This window comes from Schistocerca cancellata, chromosome 5 (assembly GCF_023864275.1).
Source record: "Schistocerca cancellata isolate TAMUIC-IGC-003103 chromosome 5, iqSchCanc2.1, whole genome shotgun sequence".
Taxonomy (NCBI): domain Eukaryota; kingdom Metazoa; phylum Arthropoda; class Insecta; order Orthoptera; family Acrididae; genus Schistocerca; species Schistocerca cancellata.
Window position 1 is genome coordinate 250924199 of NC_064630.1, and position 22553 is coordinate 250946751.

At 46.2% G+C, this 22553-nt stretch overlaps 1 protein-coding gene across 1 annotated transcript in view; it reads right to left on the minus strand.

Moving 5' to 3' along the window:
• LOC126188470 (synaptic vesicle membrane protein VAT-1 homolog) overlaps nt 1–22553 on the minus strand; it is a 50839-nt gene that overhangs the window by 9875 nt on the left and 18411 nt on the right. The window contains exons 4-5 of the mRNA XM_049930074.1: nt 10694–10885; nt 10404–10614 (exon numbers count right to left, since the gene is read on the minus strand). Of these exons, the coding sequence (XP_049786031.1) occupies nt 10404–10614; nt 10694–10885 (403 nt within the window). The remainder of the gene's footprint in view (nt 1–10403; nt 10615–10693; nt 10886–22553) is intronic.

Sequence of the window (22553 nt, forward strand, 5' to 3'; positions counted from 1 at the left end):
TATAAAGGGTCGCTATAAGGGAAAACTAAGGACAGAATCATAAAATGAGAAGAATCGAAGAAGGTGAAGATGAGATGATACTGCGAGAAGTATTTGACCGAGCATTCTAAGACTTCATGGGCAATAATTATAATCCTTGGGAAAGCCATGTATGATAAGTGTATTCCAGGTTCTGCACAGTACATATGAGATAGGTAAAAGGATGTAGTAATTCCAGTTCAAACTAAAGCAAATACTGACTTGTGTGAATACTATCTAACCATTAGTTTTATATATGTCACTATTTTGTGACCAAAATAATTCATAGAAGAATAAAACTTTAGGGACTGCCTTTGAGATCAATTTGGGTTTCGTAAAAATACACTAACATCCAAGGCAATACTGATCCACCGACTTATCTTAGAAGATAGATTGATTAAAGGCGATTGTAAGTCTATGTCAATTGTAGATTTAGAGAAAGGCTTGACAATGTTGACTTTGAGACATTTTGATGTTAGAGATAAAACGCAGCAACCAAGAGGTTTTTTTTTACAACTCGTACACAAACCAGATAACAGTTACAAGAGCCCAACAGTGCTGACACCTGACGTAACCTCCCTTACACGTGGAGCAACAGGCACACCCGTGCAAGCTATAGGAAGGATCTTCTAGGGGCTCCCGGTAATTTTAGAGATTTGACTATCAATCCCAGTTGTAAGAAGTACCCAAATTCCACTGCTTACCGCGAGGAGAGCTGATTCGATTAAATATCAGTCCTACATCTAGAACACAAATCGGATACCGACGAAACTTGGTAACTGCTCGAGTGTCACAAACCTGGTACACAAAAATCTCTAAATGCCCTTAATTGCGGTGTTAGGAACGAGTACACCCCCGTCTGGACGAAGCAAATTGAAGAACAGGGATGACTAAAGATTTTGTTTTGAGTTTAGCGCTGTAAGGAAGTGGAAGGTGGACGACAGGCATCATTGCTTATCTTTTGAACCCGTTTTCGGCTTACAAGGCTCTCGGTAAGTAGTAATTATCGTGAAAAAGTATTTGACACTGTGCTAGATCAGATCTGACTGGTAACCTTGCCTGAGAGTTCTGAAGGCATAAATGACAACCCACCCTCTCAGTTTCACTGTTGCCAATACCTCCCCTTCCTTCCTGCATATCAGTGAAGCTCTTTTCCACACGTTGTTGGATTAATCTCTCCAGTAAGAAGTGGAGGCGTGACTTATTGCGTTTGGAATGCCATAGGCTGCGACTATTTTTTTCGAAAGCGCTAGTCTCGCAAAACATACCAGAAGGTACTCGAGTTTGGAGATGATATAGCAGCTGGAGCTGTGAGTGAGCTCTTCGTCTAGCCTGAATAGAGCAGTCAGTAAGACCGGTGATAGAATGGTGAGCTCCAGATTCTAGTCCCAGTGCAACAGTTAATTTGCTAGGAATTCTCAAAGGTATTAAGCTTTATTCTGGAATTATTGGCGAAGACAAATTTTGGTGCAGATATTAACGATGAAATTCGTGTTGCAAACCTTGGCTAGTAGAAAGGGTTTTGACAGCGCAATAACGACAGCAAAAACAGTAAGCATGAAAAGGTAAAAGATGGAGTTGCTCAAAGTGTGGCTTACTAGAGGTAAGGGACGACCAATGAGTTTCCGTCTGAGAGCGTCATTGCAGCGTGTATACGAAGTATTACGACTGCGATGTCAGTACAGATACCATAATGCGGAAATCAACTATGGCGACGTTATTACCAAATGCTTTGGAACAGGATTAACGTACTGTTATTCTGTTCTTGGCTGCCGAAGGACAAACACCAGAGAATGAAGATTGTGTGCACTGTGTCTGAAACCACTGTTGTGAAATGGTGTGCCAAGTTCCATGCTGGTCACAGACAAAAAAAATGGTTCAAATGGCTCCGAGCACTATGGGACTAAACTTCTAAGGTCATCAGTCCCCTAGAACTTAGAACTACTTAAACCTAACAAACCTAAGGACATCACACACATAAATGCCCGAGGCAGGATTCGAACCTGCGACCGTAGCGGTCACGCGGTTCCAGACTGTAGCTCCTTTAACCGCTTGGCCACCCCGGCCGGCGGTCACAGACAACACGCCAGCCGAACTGGGTGGTCAGCGTCATCCATTACGAAAAACACTGACGGTTGATAGAGCGATTAGGGTTGACCGACGCGTAACCATTCGTTCGCTAGCAGAGGATCTTTACATCAGCGTCGGTAGTGTGCAATACTGTAGCCAACAGACGTTAGGATGCTATCAGGTCTGCAGCCACTGGATACCCGGGGTGTTCAACATCCAACAAAAAGCAAACCTTACAGTTGTGTGACTAAAGCACCAGATGTGTTTAATTTTTGAACGCAACAAGGTCCTTGAGTGAATTTTTTCCGGCGGTGAAAGCTGGTGCCACCACTGTGAATCAGCCTAATCCAATGACGATGTAGGGGTGTCGTCCATCGTCCCTTCATCCCAACGAGTTCAAGAGCAAGCCACTCGCTGCTAAGGTGATTCTCATCCTGTTCGATCATCAGAGCCCATTGCTTATTAATTTCAAAGAACCAGGTGTCGCCATTACTGGGGAACGCAGAATACGTCACTGCTAGCAGTTATGGCGGCAATTCCGAGAAAATTGCAGCAAGTGCGCTGCTTCATGATAATGCACATCCCCATGTAGAAAACGTTATATGCAAGCTGCACAGTTCAAGTGGGAGACGCTCGAGCATCCACTGTGCAGCTCTGTCAATCCTATTATCACGCGTTTGGTCCCTCAAAAAAGGCCTTTAGTTTGTTTTGTTTTAGGGCGCAGATAACAACTGGAATCATACGCGCCCAAGTCAAAACTAGAGAACACGAACACGGGGGAGGGAAACGACTATGAGTCATTCCCAATGGACAGAATAGGAGAGCCAAACAAGGCACATGGAAAAAGGTAAGAAACACCATACGAAAATGGAGGCCCAAAACTAAACATTGATTGGTCTTCTCCATTTCGCTTCGGCAGATAAAAAGTAAAATGCGGTGGAGAGCCCGCGCGTCATTTGCTAAAACGTCTGAAATCATATGGAAATCGCAAGCTAGAACGTAAATTGGTAAAAGGGCATTCCAGCAGGAAGTTGCTAACAGTGAAAGTTTGGGAGCAATGCGTACAAAGTGGTGGGGCAGCGCCAATGAGCAAATGATTGCTAAAAAGGCTGTAAGTAGGCTGTTTATATTTTCTTATCGGCAACGTTACGTAGCGCTCGGTATGAAAATCACTGGCTGTGCTGTGTGCAGTCTGTGGCTAGTTTGCATTGTTGTCTGCCACTGTAGTGTTGGGCTGCGGCAGCTGGATGTGAACAGCGCGTAGCGTTGCGCAGTTGGAGGTGAGCCGCCAGCAGTGGTGGATGTGGGGAGAGAAATGGCGGAGACTTTAAATTTGTAAGACTGGATGGCATATATATTATGATTATTAAAGTAAATACATTGTTTGTTCTCTATTAAAATCTTTCATTTGCTAACTATGCCTATCAGTAGTTAGTGCCTCCCGTAGTTTGAATCTTTTATTTAGCTGGCAGTAGTGGAGCTCGCTGTATTGCAGTAGTTCGAGTAATGAAGATTTTTGTGAGGTAAGCGATTTGTGAAACGCATAGGTTAATGTTAGTCAGGGCCATTCTTTTGTAGGGATTTCTGAAAGTCAGATTGCGTTGCGCTAAAAAATATTGTGTGTCAGTTCAAGCACAGTCTTGTATAAATGTTCAAAAGGGGACGTTTCAAGGCAGTGCCCAATACCCAGCAGAGTTAAAATCTCCTCCCAGCGGGGAGAGCCGAGAGGAGTTCCTGCTAGGCGCCGGGAGAGGCTTAATAAGCCGAAGCTTCTTTCCGTGAAGGTGGAACCATTGGCGACGCCAAAGGGACACTACCTGCTAATAGACGCAACGCAGAGATCATAGGAGGGAATAGAGGAACTCAGGGGCAGAGGTACGAGGACTGCTGCATTGACAGCAGCGTCAGCAGCCTCGTTTCCTTTCAGACCAACACAATCAGGGACCCCACAGAACCATGACATTGGCTCCACGAAGAGTGAGCAACTGACAGTTTTCCTGGACCCGCTGCACTATGGGATGAACAGTGTACAGCACATACTTTGGAGGGCGCTTGAGTGCGTCTGAGCAGAGAACACAATTGGGAAGGCTGTGTCGCCGGATGTACTCCTTAGCCTGATACAAGGCGGAAACCTTGGCTGTAAAGACTAAGGAGTGTGCCTGAAACCGGTATTGAAAGACACGGGGGCCAATGACTAATGCACACCCGATCCCACAGTCAGAGCCATCAGTAAATACGAAGGTACTATCCGTAAGTTCCATGCGAAGGTCGTGAAACTGAAGGTAATAGACCGAGGCTGGAGTAATGTTCTTAGGAAGCGAACAGAGGACAAGGTTAGCATGGGCCGCTTCACGAAGCCAAGTCGTGAAGGGTTCACACTCACTCGGAAAGCTGCAGGTAGCGTGAAGTTAAGCCGCCGTATCAAGTGGCGAAAGTGGACTCCAGGAGGTAACAAAGAGAGACGACCTAAGGAATCACCAAAGAAGGCGGCTTACGAGGGGTGGCTACGCATTTTAGACAAACGGCATGCATATCTGCTGAGGAGAAAGTGACTGGTCGGATAGTGGTAGTTCAGCTGCTTTAGCATACAGACTCAACCAGACTGGTGTAAAAGGCGCCCATGACCAAACGGATGCCATGATGTATAGGGTTGAGATGGCGTAAAAGGGATGGGCGTGCAGATGCATAAATGAAGTACCCGTAGTCGAGTTTAGAACTGACAAGGGACTGGTACAAACGGAGGAGGGTGTTTCAATCGGCACCCCAGTAAGTACCATTGAGGACACCTAAGACACTGAGGGACTGCATACAGTGGCCTGCCAGATACGAGACATAGGAGGATCAAGAGTGTTTCCTATCGTGCATTTCGCAATGTGAACGAATGGAAGGGTAACAGGCCCAAGATGAGATGGTGAAGTAAACTATTTGCGCAGCCAGAAATTCATACAGTTTTGTCAGAGGAAAAGCTGAAGTCATTAGCGATGCTCCAGGAGTGAAGACCAAGACGCCACCCAGTGAGACAAGTCCGTGGAGAGAAAGTGAGCCGGAGATGCCCGGCGTGGGACAGGCCATTATAGGGTTGATGGCGATAGCAGAACTGATGACGCTTAGGACAGAACGCTGAGGCACACCATTTTCCTGAATGAAGGCGTCCGACAAGGCAGAAGCCACACGCGCCTTGAAAACTCTTAAAACTGACCAAAGAAAACGGGACAGGCGCCGATAGAAGCCCCACGTGTAAGGAGTACGGAGGATACCAGTTCTCCAGCAGGTGTCTTATGGCTTCTGCAAATCGGAAAACACGGCTACAATTTGGTATTTCCGCAGAAAACTATTCATGACATGGGTGGACAAAGTAACGAGGTGGTCAACTGCAGAACGCCGCACTCTAAATCTACACTGTGCTTTCGTGAGTAAATGGCGAGACTCGAGCCACCACACCAGCCAGGCATGAATCATACGTTCTACCACCTTGCAAACGCAGCTGGTAAGAGATTGGGCGGTAGCTAGAAGGAAGGCTTTTGTCCTTATCGGGCTTGGGATAAGTATGACTGTTGCTTCACGCTAGCGTTCAGTAAATGTGCATTCTGCCCAGATGCGGTTAAGCGGAAAATGCTTACCCACAAGAGAAAGGTGCTGCAACATCAGAATGTGGACAGCATCTGGCCCTCTGGCTGAGGATTGGGATGAACTGAGAGCATGATCCAGCACCCCCACAGTAAAGGCGGCTTTGCTCTACTCATTCGGATAAGGAAGAGAATTACTCAAGCCGCCTCCGCTCGTTTCCGATGGAGGAAGGCAGGGTGATAGTGTGAAGAGCTGGAAACTTCCGTAAAATGGCCAATGTGTACCTCCTGAAGAGTGAACAAAGCATTCAGTGCACCATACGAAACAGAAAGCGTGTGTGTGTGTGTGTGTGTGTGTGTGTGTGTGTGTGTGTGTGTGTGTGTGTCGTTTCACGATACTAAGGTGCAGGCTAGGTGGCTTTTTTCGTCTGATTTCTACTGAATACGGAATGTGCGGCTAGTGATTATGTTCTTTTCAGGCCTTAATTTTTTCTGTCTTGGCAATAGTTTTAGACTACCGAAAAATGGACGGGATATTCTCTCTTCTATTCTTGATCCGGTTGGTTTGGATTTTGGTGGTGGTGGTGGTGGGGGGGGGGGGGAGGGGGGGAGAAGTGAAAATTATAGCCCCGGCATTTATCTGCCAGAGAAAGTAAAGCTCTCTAAGGCACCTCACCTGGAACTATTTGATAGACATTTGCTAGTTCGTGTTTCTTGTGAGAGGTGATTGATACTCCTGGCTTGCAATTCTCTTTCGTTGCATTATTCGCCTGTTCCTTTGTGCACTGGACTATAGTATCTGACTTACGAAGTCTTGCACAATTTAAAGTTCTTTCATCCTGTAGTAGTTCCGTCAAGGATTTTCTACGTTGTCTTCAGCTCGATTTTACCAGTAAGTGCTGTGAGTTTTAAGTGTCTCATATTGGATGTTTCATATTGCGTTGTTTGGAGAGTGTTACGTGTTTTAGCCGATTCTTGCGATTCTTGATTCTGTGTCGAATTTTTGTTAGCTATCGGGACAGACGCATGTTGATTTAGACTCCACGATATTTAATATCTGCAATCAGTTCAAGATAATTGTCTTATGGTGTTATTTGTTGTCCACATATAATTTTACAGCATCTGGTGGTTTTATTTCCAACAATCTGAGAAAACCGGCGTTGTCCGGTTATTTTTAGCTTTGTCCAGCACTTCATGCGCATGGAATATTTGAAGCTTTACTAGTGTGATTGGTGACATGACGGAAAGAGTTATTTGCTTCACTAACGCGGGAGATCCACGTAGAACTGGATGTATGAAAAGCAGCTGATACTATAATCCACGTACATAGCACACAACGTCTGGTATTGTGCTGTGCGTGTAGTCATAACTTCACCGGAAATATTACAAGTTTAAAGCGAAATGGTAAATTGTTAGAGTTCAGCCTATTAAAACTCTCCTTTGCCACCTCTCGTCACAATTTCCGCTTTTATGAAGTTAGAGAGAATTAACCGAGAAGGGTTCTGAGGAGCGAGATAGTGTATGACACTTGGGAGCTATATTGCGCCTCGCTTTTGGGAGGACTTGCTGAAGAGCGAGGACGCCTGATGATGGGATCACAGTAAGTTGCCTCGTTACCTTCATAGATTGCTGAGACCCCAGTCCTCAGACTTTTAGCCATTCTGGTTTTTTCACAAGGACCAGACAGTTTTCTAGGCATTTATACTCGCAAACGAAACGAAAATTTAATCAGTAGGCGCCCAAATTTTAAATCAAACTTGATGAAATAGTTTTCCTAGCAAAGAATAAAAATAAAATTTATCGAAAGAACATATTTGTAATACTCAAGGCGGAATCAGTACATCCGTAGACACTAGCCAGGTAAACTCGCTCTTAACATTCATGAAGATAAGCTTGTGGTGCTATATTTTGTTCACTGGTGTAAACTTCTGAAAATATGTCACTGGGCTAAGAAATACCTCCACCTGTTAATTATTTGACGCATTACTAAAGAGCTCCCTCTGGTTCTTTAGAATACCAAGCTGTGATTAAACATCCGAACTACGAAGGCGAGGAAACGATTTTAGATACAACTTTACATTATGGCGTTTGCTTTTACGTGTTTCGATTTTCATAAAATAGCCCATATATTACTAGGAGATGCTGTTACCTGTGAAAACCCCATGAAAGTCCTCTAGCAGTGTTGGAGATTAGTGTGTTCAGACACGCGAGCTTTAAAATTTTATTATTAGTGTAGGCGAAGGTTTTTCATTTGAAGATAAGCTGACTTAGGTTTTACCCCCGATTACTTAAAGAATCTACCTCCCATGTATAAAGCAGTTTCAACATCTAATTACCGACGTTTTTAAAATATTTGACGAAGCCTGTAAGCGATGAAAGGTGTAGAGAAGTTTTGAAATGATTTAAATTTTTTGAAAGTCACTAATTGCTGTAATGAAATATTTCATGAATGTAGTCTGGATAATTTGCGTGCAATTTTAAGAAATTTTAGTTTTTCACGCATCTGAACGATTGTGACGTCCTATCTCCCTAACTATACATGGAACAGTGAATTTTGTAGAGTTAGTGATATCTGGAGACTGCCAGTTGTGTTGAGAATAATAGGTGAAGCAGTAACTTATCTGTCATGCATGATGTTTAAGTATGCCTGCAGTAACAGCAGAAATGTAGTAAGCGATAACTCTTTTGCTTTCATCATTTGGGAGGGTGACAGTGAGACAAGTTCAGTACAGTTGTGAAATTCTGTGTGAAGTTTTCTAGGAGTCGCTAAGTGCCATCTTCTAATACTTGACGAATGTAATCCGGTTATTTGCACATCGCCACTTGGGAAGAATTGTTTCTGACCGTAAAACGCGTCAGTGTGTGAAAATTTTATTCCTTTGAGTCCCAACAATATAAAACCATTTTACAAATTTTCACAGAATTTACCTTTATCGCAGTAAGCAACGAATACAGGAAGTTGGCAAAAATTGAATCCATCTTTTTACAGTCACGGCTTCACTTTGGAACCACAGGGTCATACAATTTCCAACAGTCATCTTTCGTGAAATATATTTTACAAATTTCGCAATTTCTCTATACCTTATCTCGTATATCAACTTCCGTGAGGTCTTAAATTGTAGTGGTAAAGTGTAGTGTAGTGGTTGTTGTAGTGAGTCAAATGAAAATTTTTTAATATTTATTGTGCAGAAGTGGTATAAAGCTGTATCATTTTTCAACATGATCTCCCCACGCTCAATGCAAGTCCTCCAGCTCTTACGAAATGAAAAAATTTCTTCAGAAAGCAATTTTTTGGTAGTGCGCGCAACCACTCGTGCACCGCGTGGCGTACCTCTTTATCAGAATGGATCTTTTTTCCCCCATTGCGTCTCTGAACCGTCCTAACATATGGAAATCACTTGGGGGCAAGGTCTGGCGAGTATGGTGAATGAGGAAGACACTCAAAATGCACGTGTGAGATTGTTGCAACTGTTGTACAGGCAGTGTGGGGCCGTGCATTGTCATAATGCAGAAGGACACCTGCTGACGGCAATCTACGTCGCTTTGATTTGATTGCAGGGCGCAGATTTTTTTTAAGATATCTGTGTATGATGCACTGGTGACAGTGGTCCCTCTAGGCATGTAATGCTCCAAAATGACGCCTTTTTCGTCTCATGAGTCAGTATAACCTTCCCTGCTGATGGTTCTGTTCGAAACTACTTTGGTTTTGGTCATAAGGAAAGGCGCCATTCCTTGTGCTCTCTCTCTCTCTCTCTCTCTCTCTCTCTCTCTCTCTCTCTCTCTCTCTCTCTCTCTCTCTCTCTCTCCCCGTTTCCGGTTGGTGGAAGTGAATCCAGATTTCGTCCCCAGTAACGATTCTTGCAAGGAAGCCATCACCTTCTCGTTCAAAGCGCCGAAGAAGTTTTTCACAAGCATCGACACGTCGTTCTCTCATTTCAGGAGTGAGCTGCCGTGGCACCCATCTTGCAGACACTTTGTGAAACTGGAGCACTTCATGCATTTGCCTGGTGAAAGTCTCAAGTGGGGCCCCGTCTATACTGATACTGCGGCGGTACGTGTGCATCTGCACTATGCTGCCACCTACAGGCCATTCTGCACGCTGTTTGCAGGACGCTTACGAACTTACAGGATAACGGCGCGAGATTTCGACGAATTACAAATTTAAGGTTTTCATTCGACTCACCCTCGTAGGACCCAAAAATGGGCCTAAAATATAAATTCATACGAAAGGTACATACTGCTCCAATGGTTACATTTCGAAGCCACTTGACAGCAGTGATAGATTTACTGTACATTAACAATAGATTTGCTTTCACTGTCAATGATCTCAATACGGTCACAAAAAGGCTTGTCAGTCTCTTACAATCACGGAGCACAGCTTCACGCCTACTGTTGCTTCGAACGCAGTAACTGCTGCAGTCCAGTTGATTCGTAAAGGTCCCTCGGTGTACTGTCTTACCATAGCATCGGTTTCATTCTAAAGGCATTGATCATTTTGAAAAGTTTCAGACACACCTGATACTGAAAGGTTTAATTACGAAAATTTTAATTGAAGCAATAGTTACACGAAACTCTGAAAACCAGATTTTTATCTCCCTGGAAGCAGTTATAGAGGCAACCAGCAACGGATACGTGGTTCTGGTGTAGGGTTTAGTAGTACTGCTTTTCCAGTTTATCGATGTTTGTGGTGTGCAACCCACAGGCACTTATCGCAACTTGCTGCTAGCATTTACGGCTGCCGTACTGTACCTGCGAGAGACTGCATGAAGACGACGCCCGCCTTGCGCAGCCTGCCCAGGTCGAACAGGCAGAGGTAGGCGACGAGGCAGTCGAGGCCGAGCGCGGCGGCGTGCCTGAGCGTGGCGCTGGCGGGCAGCGCGAAGCAGCGGCCGCGCGGCACCTGCACCACGCGCCGGAACAGCCCGCCCTGCATCCACAGGCACAGCACCTTGCGGCCCGCCTGCCGCGGCCAGCGCGCTAGCTCAGTGCTCTGGGCTTACAAGCAGCACGACATTCTCCTAAAGTTACAGTCCTCTTACCTCGAGATCGTCCACTCCAGCTCCCACTCGCCTGACTACCCCGCAACACTCGCTTCCCATGACGATTGGAAAGGCCTCGCTTCTGATGATGCCCAGTCTCAGGTAATTATCCGTAAAATTAAGGCCGCAGTAGAAAACCTCCACCTCGACGTGGTCGTCTTTCAGGGCGTGTGGCAGCGGCATATTCACAACCTGGATAGACAAGTTACAGGGAAATCGTTTTGATGTCTACGATGACCTGAGATAGTGAGTTCCACTGTACAAACGTCCAGTGTCTTGAGACTACGGTAAGTAGGCTTGTAACGCCGGAAATGCATATCCTATTTCCATCTACTGTACTATAGATTTTTCTTATTTTGGCACCTGAAGATATGACATTTCTGTCTATATATTTTAGTTTTACTGTTTGTATATATATATATTTATGCATTTATGTTGGTTTGTTTTGTGAATATCATTTGTATTTATACGCTGGGTCTGGCCTCCGGAAAACTATGCTATCGAACGAATACATCGATAGGTCGTGTGGAGAACCAAAGTGTTTAGGATCTTTGGTAGTGTTAACTCTGTCGCGTGGAGCGCGGACAGAGAGAGTGTCTGGCTGGGGTGGTGCAGTGGAGCAGGTGTTTTGTGAAGCTCCCGCGAGTTGCCGCGCTTTCGGGGTTTGGCAGCATGTAATTGCGCTCGACTTGCGATGATAGTTTCTGACATGGTGTCGCGGACGGGAAGCGTTAGCTGGCGCACATCAAGAGCCCGTTTCGTCTGGTGACCGTGTCGAGAAGAAGGCGCGCCAACATCCAGCTTCTGCAACAGCTACGGCCGACAATGAGTGACTGTCGCCACCTCCTCGATCGACGGCTTCAAACCTTCAATCAAGCACGTAAAGTCTTAGAACTGTATGGCAGACCTCAGATTTTCAAACTTTTAAAATTGTTGCATCACAAAATTGCTGCAACTTACCATGTACCTTTGTTGCTCATTGTTCCAATTGCATTACCAAGGAGGGTCCCTTCCTTTTCCGGAATGAACCCGAGTGTCGTTGAAATTCAAACGCCAGCATCATTCGATTTCACTGGTTTAATTTCAAAGTCCAGTTAAGGTATTCATAGCTGGCTACAATATTTAGATTACACAAGCACAAATTATGAGTGCGAGTTTTGTTACCGTATTTTAGCTTACCTGTGACTGCAGCTCAGGTTGGTACGTACTAAATTTTACTATTGTTAATTGTTCAGAATCATTTAATTCAAGTTCAAAGTTAAATCTCTTATTTCTAAATTGCGTAGATTCAAGTAGCTTTTGAAATGATTGTTGAGGTAGTCGAAGACTAACCGTATTTTACTGAATTTCGATGTGCTTCAGAAAAAGCTCACTATTAACTTCAGTCACTAAATTAACTTTCGATTTTCCGGTTTTATTAATTCTTTTGCTAAATTAAGTCAGAGTGTAGCGAAATTTATTACTTCTGACAAACTTTCAGTTTTCACACTACACCTGTCAACCTTCATTTGCCACGCTTCTAGTGCTAATTATATATGTAATAACCTTTTTCAGTTACTATAGTAATTGTCCTTAGGACTGGCGACTGTAATTTCCCCGAAATCTCAAAAATCTAATTACAGCTAGTTAATTGTTAACGTAACGGCCGCACACTTACTTTCTTTATTGACTTTACCCCTTTTCAAAATTAATTTCCACCAGTGTCATTTGCATTTTTCTTTCATTTAGATGTAACCCTGTCCTCCCTCTTTACCGACAAATTAACTTCGGTGACGATTGCTTTTCCCAAATTTCCATTAGGTACACGCGGCTTAATTTTTCACTGTCATTAAGGTCGATAAGTGAGGGAGAGGTTACAGGCTGTTTAAGTTACGTTCGTAACGCCACGTAGCGCTCTGTATGAAAATCGCTGGCTGTGCTGCGTGCCGTCTGTGGCTGGTTTGCATTGTTGCTATTGAAAATCAAATGACGTAAGGCGTTTATCTGCTCATTCATAAATTTCTCTGAAGGGACGTCTCATACTACATACCAAAAGCGGAAAACCCATGATATAACCTGTACATAAATTTCCACGAATCTTAATACACAGGAGTGCAAATGGAATTTATGAAACATGTTAAATGTAAAGGGTTACGAGTGAATGCAAACTGCGCGAGAACTAAGACATACCGGTAACAGACCCATCAGATGACAGAACATCTCAAACCTATTTCTAACACTGCGCGGTGTAGTTGCACTAGGACAGGCATGCCATAACATTTAGACATATCAGCCGTTCCATACTGTGCAATTAGTTCACGGCTCCACATAGGCGAACGTTTCAAAATCTTACTATTATCATGCCTTCCTGGGCAATTTCATATTTGGCGTGCGACGCCTGATAAAATTACGTGATGGACTATCGTCTCAGCTGTACGATTGGATTCGTGATTTTCTGTCGAAGTTAAATGTTCGTAGTAACTGAGGGAAAGTCCTCAAGGAAATGCTACTGGTCTTCTGGTATTCGTAAGCTATATAAACGATTTAAGGGAGGAAGTGAGCAGCTCTCAGACTGCTTGCAGATAAGCCTCATCTGCCGTCTTCTTAAGACTTCAGATCAAATCAGTTGCAAAATGATTCAGCTAAAGTGGCAGTTTAAATAGTGTAAAGCGTGAGGTCATTCGCAGGAGTTCTGAGAGGAATTCGTTAAGTTTCGGTTACACGAATCACCAATCTCACTGCTGTAAATTCAACTAAATACTTAGGGATTAGGATTACGAGTTAATTTGTAACTATCTCTCAATGTGTGGCGGAAAGCAAATCGAAGACAGTTTTATTGGCAGAACACTTGGAAAATGCAACAGGCCTACTAAAGGGACTGCTTACAATACGTTTGTTCGCTCTCTACTGGAACACTGCAGTGTGGTGTGGGATCCGCATAAGATGTGGTTAACTGGGAACATCGAAAACGTTCAAAGGCAGCTTGTTTATTACTATCTCGAAACACAGGAGAATATCACGTAAGTGATATGGGAGTTGGGACGGCAATCATTAAAACAGGCGTTTTTCGTTGCGACAGAATCTTCTCCCGAAATTTCAGTCACCTACTTTCTCCTCCGTATGCGAAAACATTTCAGTGGCGTCCACGTACATAGAGAAATGATAAAGAGAAATCAGAGCTCACACGGAAAGATTGAAGTGTTCTTTTCTCTCGCGAGCTGTTCGCGAGTGGAACGGTAGAGAAGTAGGTTGAATGTGGTTGAGTGAACCCTCTGCCGGGCACTTAATTGTGAACTGCATATTAGTGGTCTGCATTGCGTGTCAGAAGTGGCGTCAGTACTGTGCACCTGTGTTGTGTTGAAGGACTGGAGGGACACTGTCCACTTGCGGTATTTTCTGTACGTCTCAGTTTCCATAGCCTTCTGAAACCCTGTAGGTACTTATGAACAACTGCATTTGTGTTCACAGTAACTAAGTATTTCGATATCATCAAATGATTAATCGGTTATGACTTAGCAGATGTGTGACTGCCCAGTGGAGTATATGAGTCCAGTGAAAAAGGATTCGCTCAACTGAAGTGGTTTTCTATTTTCCAAGATGCAGATTCACGGTTGTGATCGCCCTATTTGATCTGATCTATTCTAACAAAGGACTGCTACTATTGTTAATTGTGACATGATCACATGAACCGTAACCTACACTACTGTGCACGGGGTTAAAAAATCATTCCTTTCCGTTGGGTCCTGCCCTTGATACTTTTGGCGTAACATTCTGCATAAAATTTAATTTTACTTTATTCTTTAAAATTCTCTTTTACTTAGGTCAAGATCTGAGAAATTCTAGTTAAATAACTTCGATACAATTGTCTTTAAACAAAAGCTGAGACTTCTACATGGTGCTGAAGATTTCTCTTAGTTGTAGAGTAAACGAAGTTTTCGCAAAATTGGGTGGACTCTGGTTATTACACCTCTACGGAATGTTTTCTTATCCCTGGCGTTTACACGGAAAAAGTGCAGAATAAGAGGTGCTTACTGCAACAGAATTAAGGCCGCCTTCCATGGCTGAAGTGAAATATTCGGGAAGTAGCCACAGAAATATTGTATCTAAATTTAACTTGGATAGGCAGTAATACAACGGTTGGTAAATGTTAGATGCAAGATGTCAGCGTTGTGGAGGACTCTCCTCTCAAGAGCTTCCAATAAGAAGTGTCGGATCGGTGTAGTTGTTCGTCAGGGAGGTCCATAAATTCTGGTCTAGATCCACAAAAAGCGATTACCATGGTGAAATGAGTTCTGTAAACTTTTGAAAATAGTTTCCAAATACAGTTCTTCAAAATTCTTCCTCCAAAGTAAGTCGCTGCGATGGGCACCATGACAGATGGGGAGGTAACATCCACATGTGTACCAAAGCGAGGATGTTGGAATGGCTCCAACAGGCGTGTTGCCTGTAATGAGAGCGTGAGTAAGTAGTCTCCTCCCTGTAATGCAAGAACACGGACCTAAGAAGTATGAGATCTACGAAATGGGGAAAGAAAAATGCCATATAGTTGTTCATTTGCCATCAAGTATTTCTGATTTTAGTGCGATAGAAATGGTTTGGGCGAAAGTAAGACGGTTGTTTAGGAAGGACATCACTTCAGGGAACATGTCCAAAACTAATCTGTAAGATTGTAATTGAATACTTTCTTTTTTGTTATGGTTTTAGGGCGCAAAACTGCTACGGTCATTAGCGCCCGGTCTGTGACTGAGGAGAAGGTAAAAAAGGAAACTGGAAACCAGCAGAAATGGGAACGAAACAAAAAATTGGAGAAACAAAGCAGAAGGAAAGCTTAAAAATTCACTACAGAAAGGGGTTGGTTGTCCCCAAAAAGAGCTTCAAATGACTGACGTCATCTCACTGGCACTAATGAACTCTAGAACGCGATCGGCCGAGCGCGTGTCATCTGCTAAAATGGACGATATATCAGGCGACAGCTGTAGACGGGAGCGTAACGGAGTAAAATAGGGGCACTCAATTAAAAGGTGTCTTACCGTCCACAGCTGAGAGCAGTGGGGACAGAGTGGGGGAGGATCGCCGCTTAAAAGATGTCGATGGCTAAAAAGACAGTGCCCTATCCGGAGTCTACTTAAAATTACCTCCTCCCGACGACGCGTTCGGGAGGAAGAGGTCCAAGCACAGGGAAGAGCTTTCATGTCCCGCAATTTATTATGGGGAAGTGTCGACCAATGTGCGTGCCATAAAAGAACACAACGACATAAAACGCTCCGTAGATCGGCGAAGGGAATCGATCGAATAGCTGGCCGAAGAAGAGACTGCAGCCTTGGCCGCTATATCGGCCGCCTCATTGCCACAGATACCAACGTGTCCTGGGAGCCAGAGGAACGCCACAGAGACGCCCCCTAAATGGAGCAAGCGCAGGCAGTCCTGAATCCGGTGGACCAGAGGGTGGACAGGGTACAGAGCTTGGAGATTGAGGAGAGAGCTGAGAGAATCTGAACAGATAACATACTGTATCCGCTGACGGCGACGGATTTATTGGACAGCCTGGAGGACAGCGTGAAACTCCACAGTATAAACCGAACACTGGTCGGGAAACCGAAATCTATTTGGGGTGTCACCAACAATATAGGCACTTCCTACACCTAACGATGTTTTCGAGCCATCGGTGTAAATAAACGTGGGTTCCTTCATTTGTGCACATACAGCAGCAAATGCCCAACGATAAACAAGGGAAGGGTTAGTTGGTTGGTTGTTTGAGGTTTAAGGGACCAAACAGCAAGGTCATCAGTCCCTTGTTTCAAGTAGGCTCCATTCCGCTAATGGGACATCTCAGTAAACACAGAAAAATAAAACGGAAAATCGTAAAAACGTAAAAGGGCAGTCATGTTGTCATTGGTAAAATACAAAATGAGGGAAGTCGGCAAGAGAACGAACCCAATACTATGCTGAAGCAGCATAGACAAGACCACCTGTGACGTAAAAGGTACAACTGCTAGAATGTAAAAAGTACGTATGGGAATAGAAAGACTAACCAAGCCTTAAAAAATGGTAAAAACAGAGTAAAAGGGGAAGAAAAGAGGATTTCGGTCAGGGAGGGGAATCGGGAATCTCCCAACACTGCTTACAGTGGGGGAGATGCCTGAACACTCACCGCCTTGCCCCAACACCAGAGAGAGATTAAAAACCTTAAAACTGAGAATAAAAACCACTTTCCCGGAGGAAACCGAGAACCAGAGAGACCATCCAGGAATCGTCAGCCAACTTCAAAGGTAAAGTGCGGGGGAGTCTGTACTTAGCACGTAGAGCCAAAAGAAGGGGCATTCAACCAAAATGTGGGCTACCGACTGGATGGCTCCACAACCACAAAGTGGGAGTGACTCATCACGCAAAAGAAAACCATGGGTCAGCCTGCTATGGCCAATGCAGAGACCACACAGTGTGGTCGAGTCCTTTCGGGAGAGGCGAAAGGAAGAACTACACGGGACTGGTGTCGCCTTAATTGCACGAATTTTATTAGACAGGGGAGTAGCCTCCCAAGAATTGCCCATGACTGCGAAGTGGGATTTGATGTGAAGCCGTAAATCCGCTGCAGGAGGGGTTACATAAAACGGGGGGTAAGTGACTGCTCCCACAGCCAAACGATCAGCGAGCTCATTACCCGGAATACCCACATGGCCAGGGACCCAAAGGAAGTCAATGGAACAAGCAGCACGGTGAATATCAATGAGATGGTCATGGATGGCAGAGACCAAGGGATGGCGCGAAAAACACCGGTCAATAGCAAGAAGGCCACTCATCGAGCCCGTACATAACAAAACGTGGTTGTGTTGGGACTGTTTAATAAAGGTAAGGGCCTGGGAAATTGCCATCAATTCCGCAGTAAACACCCCACATGTAGGTGGCAGCAGATGATTTTCCGTTCCGACAGAGGACGTCAAGTCATACCCCACATGATCAGCAGATTTAGAGCCATCAGTGTAGAAAACAACAGCATCCCGAAACTCCCATAAAATTTGGCGGAAAAAGGAACGGAACACCACCGGGGGATGGAATCTTTCGGACCTCGCCGGAGATCCATCCGAATTCGAGGCCGAGGAACTAACCAAGGAGGGGTAGAGGGGACGGAGCGAGGAAGACAAAACAAAGAAGGAAGCTGAAAATCACTGCAAAGAGACGCAAGGCGCAGCCCAACTGGTAAACCCGCCCGAGGGCGGGAGTCGGGTGGGCGACGTCCATGGTCTGGGAACAGGATAGAATAGGAAGGATGAGTGGGAGAGGAACGGATACTGAGTGCATAAGACACCAGAAGCAGGGACCACCGAACAGAAAGGGGGGGGGGATCCCAGCTTCAACCAGGAGACTATCAACAGGGCTAGTAGGGAAGGCACCGGTGGCCAAACTGATACCACAATGGTGGACTGGATCCAGCACATGCAGTGTGGAAGGAGCAGCTGAACCATAAACTTGACAACCATAGTCCAAGCGAGACAGAACTAGAGCACGATAAAGACGGAGGAGGAGGGAATGGTCCGCACCCCAAGAAGAGTGGGCAAGGAAGCGAAGGAGATTGAGGTTACAGAAACATCCTACCTTCAGAAGTCTGATATGGGGCAGCCAAGTGAGCTTGTTGTCTAAAAGAAGACCCAGGAAACGAAACTGTGGGACCACAGGCAATCTTCGTGCAGCGAGATAGAGCTCTGGATCAGGGTGGATCGTAGTACGGCGACGGAAGTGGACAACTCGCGATTTTAAAGGAGAGAATTGAAACCCGTGTGAGAGGGTCCATGCAGGGGCACGCCGTATAGCCACCTGGAGCTGCCGTTCTGCAGATGCCATCGAGGAGGAACTAACCCAAATGCAGAAATCATCCACATACAGGATAGGGGCGACCAAGGGACCGACAGAGGCCACAAGTCCATCGATAGCAATGAGGAAAAGAAGCACACTCAAGACAGAACCCTGTGGGATGCCCGTCTCCTGGGTCCGTGGAGAACTAAAAGCAGTACCAACTCCGACTCTGAACGACCGATGGATCAGGAACTGGCGGATAAAAATCGGGAGTGGGCCCCGAAGACCCCACTGATGAAGGGTAATTAAGATGTGATGGCGCCAGGCCGTGTCATAGGCTTTGCGAAGGTCAAAAAACACTGCAACCAAATGGCGGCGCTGGGAAAAAGCCTGCCGGATTGCGGATTCCAAGCGGAGTAAGTGATCGATTGGAGACCGTCCCTCTCGAAAGCCACACTGGTAAGGGGACAATAGATCCCGAGATTCGAGGACCCAATTGAGCCAACGGGCTACCATCCGTTCAAGTAACTTACAAACAACATTGGTCAAACTAATTGGCCGATAGCTGTCAACAGATAGGGGGTTCTTACCAGGCTTAAGGACAGGAACCACAATGTTATCCCTCCACTGAGAAGGGAAGTCACCCTGGAGCCAGATACGGTTAAACACCCGAAGAAGATGTTGCCGTTGTGGAGCACTGAGATGTTGAAGCAATTGGTTATGAAAGGAATGTGGGCCAGGGGCCATATCATGAGAAGAAGATATAGCAGAAAGAAATTCCCATTCAGTAAAAGATTCTGACTCACAAGGGGTGAAACATAAGGTGGAAGCTTCAGCCCGCTGTTTTTGATGAAGGAAAGCAGCTGGATAGGAGGCTGACGCTGATGCCACTGCAAAATGGGTCGCTGGATGTTCTGCAAGAACTAATGGCTCCATACAAATGCCATCTGGGAGGTGAAGGCCTGCGAGGGTAGACTGCCGATGGCAACCTTGGAGAGAGCGAAGTGTAGCCCATATCCGTGACAGAGGGACAGTAGAACCAAGGGAAGAAACGAATCGTTTCTAACATATCCGCTTGCTCTGTTTGATTAAATAACGGGCTTTAGCACGAAGGCGTTTAAAGGTAGTAAGGCTGGCTACGGATGGGTGCCTCTTAAAGTGTTGCAAAGGTCGACGGCGATCACGGATGGCAATGGCAATAGCCGTACTCCACCACGGGACTTGCCGACGACGAAATTGTCCAGATGAGCGCCGGACAGCAATGCTAGCAGCGCGAACAATCGCGTCAGACACGTCACGTAGGACGTAATGAATACAACCCGACAAACAGGGAGAAAACGCGACCTGTGCAGTGTATAGAGCCCAATCGGCGCGTTGGAAAGACCAACGAGTTAACCTGTCCATCGGGGAGCGGGAAGGGAGCGAGATAATCAACGGGAAATGGTCACTATCACAAAGGTCGTCGTGTGGTGACCAGTGTAATGAAGGGAGGAGAGAGGGAGAAGAGAGAGAAAGATCAATGGCAGAAAAGGTACCATGACCAGCACTGAAATGAGTAGGGAAGCCATCATTAAGAAGGCACAAGTCGTGGTCTGCAATAAATTGGTCTATAAGAAGACCTCGACTAGATGGAAAGGCACTGCCCCACAAAGGATGATGAGCATTAAAATCCCCAAGGAGGAGGAAGGGAGGAGGAAGTTGCTGAAGAAGGGTGGTTAAGGCAGCAGGTGTAAGAGTCCTGTCAGGAGGGAGATAAAGATTGCATACTGTGACTGCAGAGTCTAAGTGGACCCTAACAGCAACCGCTTCCAATGTAGTTTGGAGAGGAATCCACGTGCTAGCAATGTCTGTACAGACCAACGTACAAACGCCACCAGAAGCCCGCAAGGGTCCGACCCGATTTCGACAGAAAACACGGAACCCACGGAGGGTCGGTGAGTGAGCATCAGTAAAATGAGATTCCTGGAGAACCACACAAGCTGCTGAGTAGGACGAAAGAAGGGATTTCAATTCCGGAAGGTGACGATAATAGCCATTACAATTCCATTGTAGATCCACAGAACGATGGTTTAAATGAGGGCTGAACACGCTAAATCCAGTCATACCGCCGGGTCCCCACCCGTCACCGACAAGGAGGGGGCGACATCCATAAACGACAGGTCAGAATCCGGTTGTGAAGTCGGGGAAGGGACCTCCGGTGACACCAGAGGCTCTTTGTCCCGGGACTTATGTTTCTTCTTTTTTTCAGGGTGAGATCGAGGAGGGCTGTGTGGCATAATGGAGCCAGCTGCAGCAAGATCAGGAACAGAAAGAGACCGGGCGACCTGGGGGCCGATAGACCGCGGCACTCGCGGTCGCCGCGCTGCAGCAGACCTTTGACCTGGAAGGTGCCGGGAAGTGGCATCCCGGGAGAGGCGCCCTTGACCGGCAGACGCGGAAGGAGTGGGACACTTCTCCGGCTGGGGAGGGGGAGCAGCGCCCAGAGGGGAAGGTGTGGGAGCCGCAGGGGAGGGGGGAAGGAGAGGGGTCCGGGATGGGGTAAGGAAGGGGGAGGAAGGGATGAAGATGTAACCAAGGCGTAACTAGATGTCATGGACACAGGGTGCAATCGTGCATATTTCTTACAGGCCTGTGTAGCTTAAACGATCAAGGGACTTATACTCCTGTATATTTTTTTCTTTCTTATAGACTGGGCAATCTGCTGAACGTGGAGAATGACTACCATGACAATTTACACATACAGGAGGGGGAACACAGGGACTCCCCTCATGGAGTGAACGTCCAGTCACCACAGAGAGGGTCCTGGGAACAGCGGGAAGACATGTGGCCAAAACGCAAGCACTTAAAACACCGCATAGGAGGTGGGATGTACGGCTTCACATCACAGCGATAGACCATAATCTTAACTTTCTCAGGAAGGGTATCCCCTTCAAAGGCCAGGATAAAGGCACCAGTATCAATACGATTATCTTTAGGACCCTTCTGAACACGCCGAACAAAGTGAACACCCCGCCGTCCGAGATTGTCCCGAAGTTCATCAGTTTGAAGGATGAGGTCTCTGTGAAAAATCACACCTTGTACCATATTTAGAGACTGGTGAGGGGTAATGGACACGGGAATTGTGCCAAGATGGGTACAGGCACGAAGGGCCGCAGATTGGGCAGCCGAAGCAGTTTTTATCAGCAACGAACCCGACCGCATCTTGCTCAGGGAGTCCACTTCGCCAAACTTTTCTTCAATGTGTTCCACAAAGAATAAAGGTTTGACACTAGTGAAAGTATCTCCATCAGTCCTGGTGCAAACTAGATAACGGGGGAAACATTTTGCCCCTAGACGACGGGCCTGACCCTCCTCCCAGGGGGTAGCCACGGAAGGGAAGGCCGAAGGGGCAAGAGAAGCAGCACTTGAGGAATCAGTACCACGCAGAGAGACGGCCGCAGAAGAGCGGCCAGAGTTTTGGACCCGTATGCGTTTCATCTGCATAGCGTCCGCCCTGATACCACCCACTCCGATCAGGGGCTCTCCTCACGGGCGCCACCCAGCCACAGCAAGGGCCGTCTGGCACGGCGGCCATTGCCGGGAGTTCCGATGCTCCAGGATGACGAGCAACCACTCCAAGGCATGCATGAGGAGGTCACAGCTCAGGTATCAGAAGTGTGATCCCTGTGTGTTCAGGGGGCTCAACCAAAAGGGTACATAGCGACCCCACCACACGGGCTGGCTACCGTGCTGGCTATGCACCCTAGCATCAGACGACGTAAAAGAAAAGGTGGAATGTACTAGGAGGGCGCACGTCGGGGACACTAGGTAAGGTGCTCCTCCCCAAATGGCTCACACTACGGAGGAGAAATTTTGGAATGGATGTCAAACCCCAGAGGGGGACCAAGGAATGCCAAAAGGAGATGATTACGCAACAAAGCCGGAGTGTAAAACCAACAGAACCAGGAGGATAGCGGGGGCCAACATAAGCAAAGACACCAATAGAGGGAGAGGAGAGGGCGAGGGGAAAGGGGTATGGAGGGGAAAGGAGGGGAAGGGAAAGGAAATGCAGCCCGGGAGAGAAAGAAGGCTGCAATGGCTCGGGGCCCCGTGC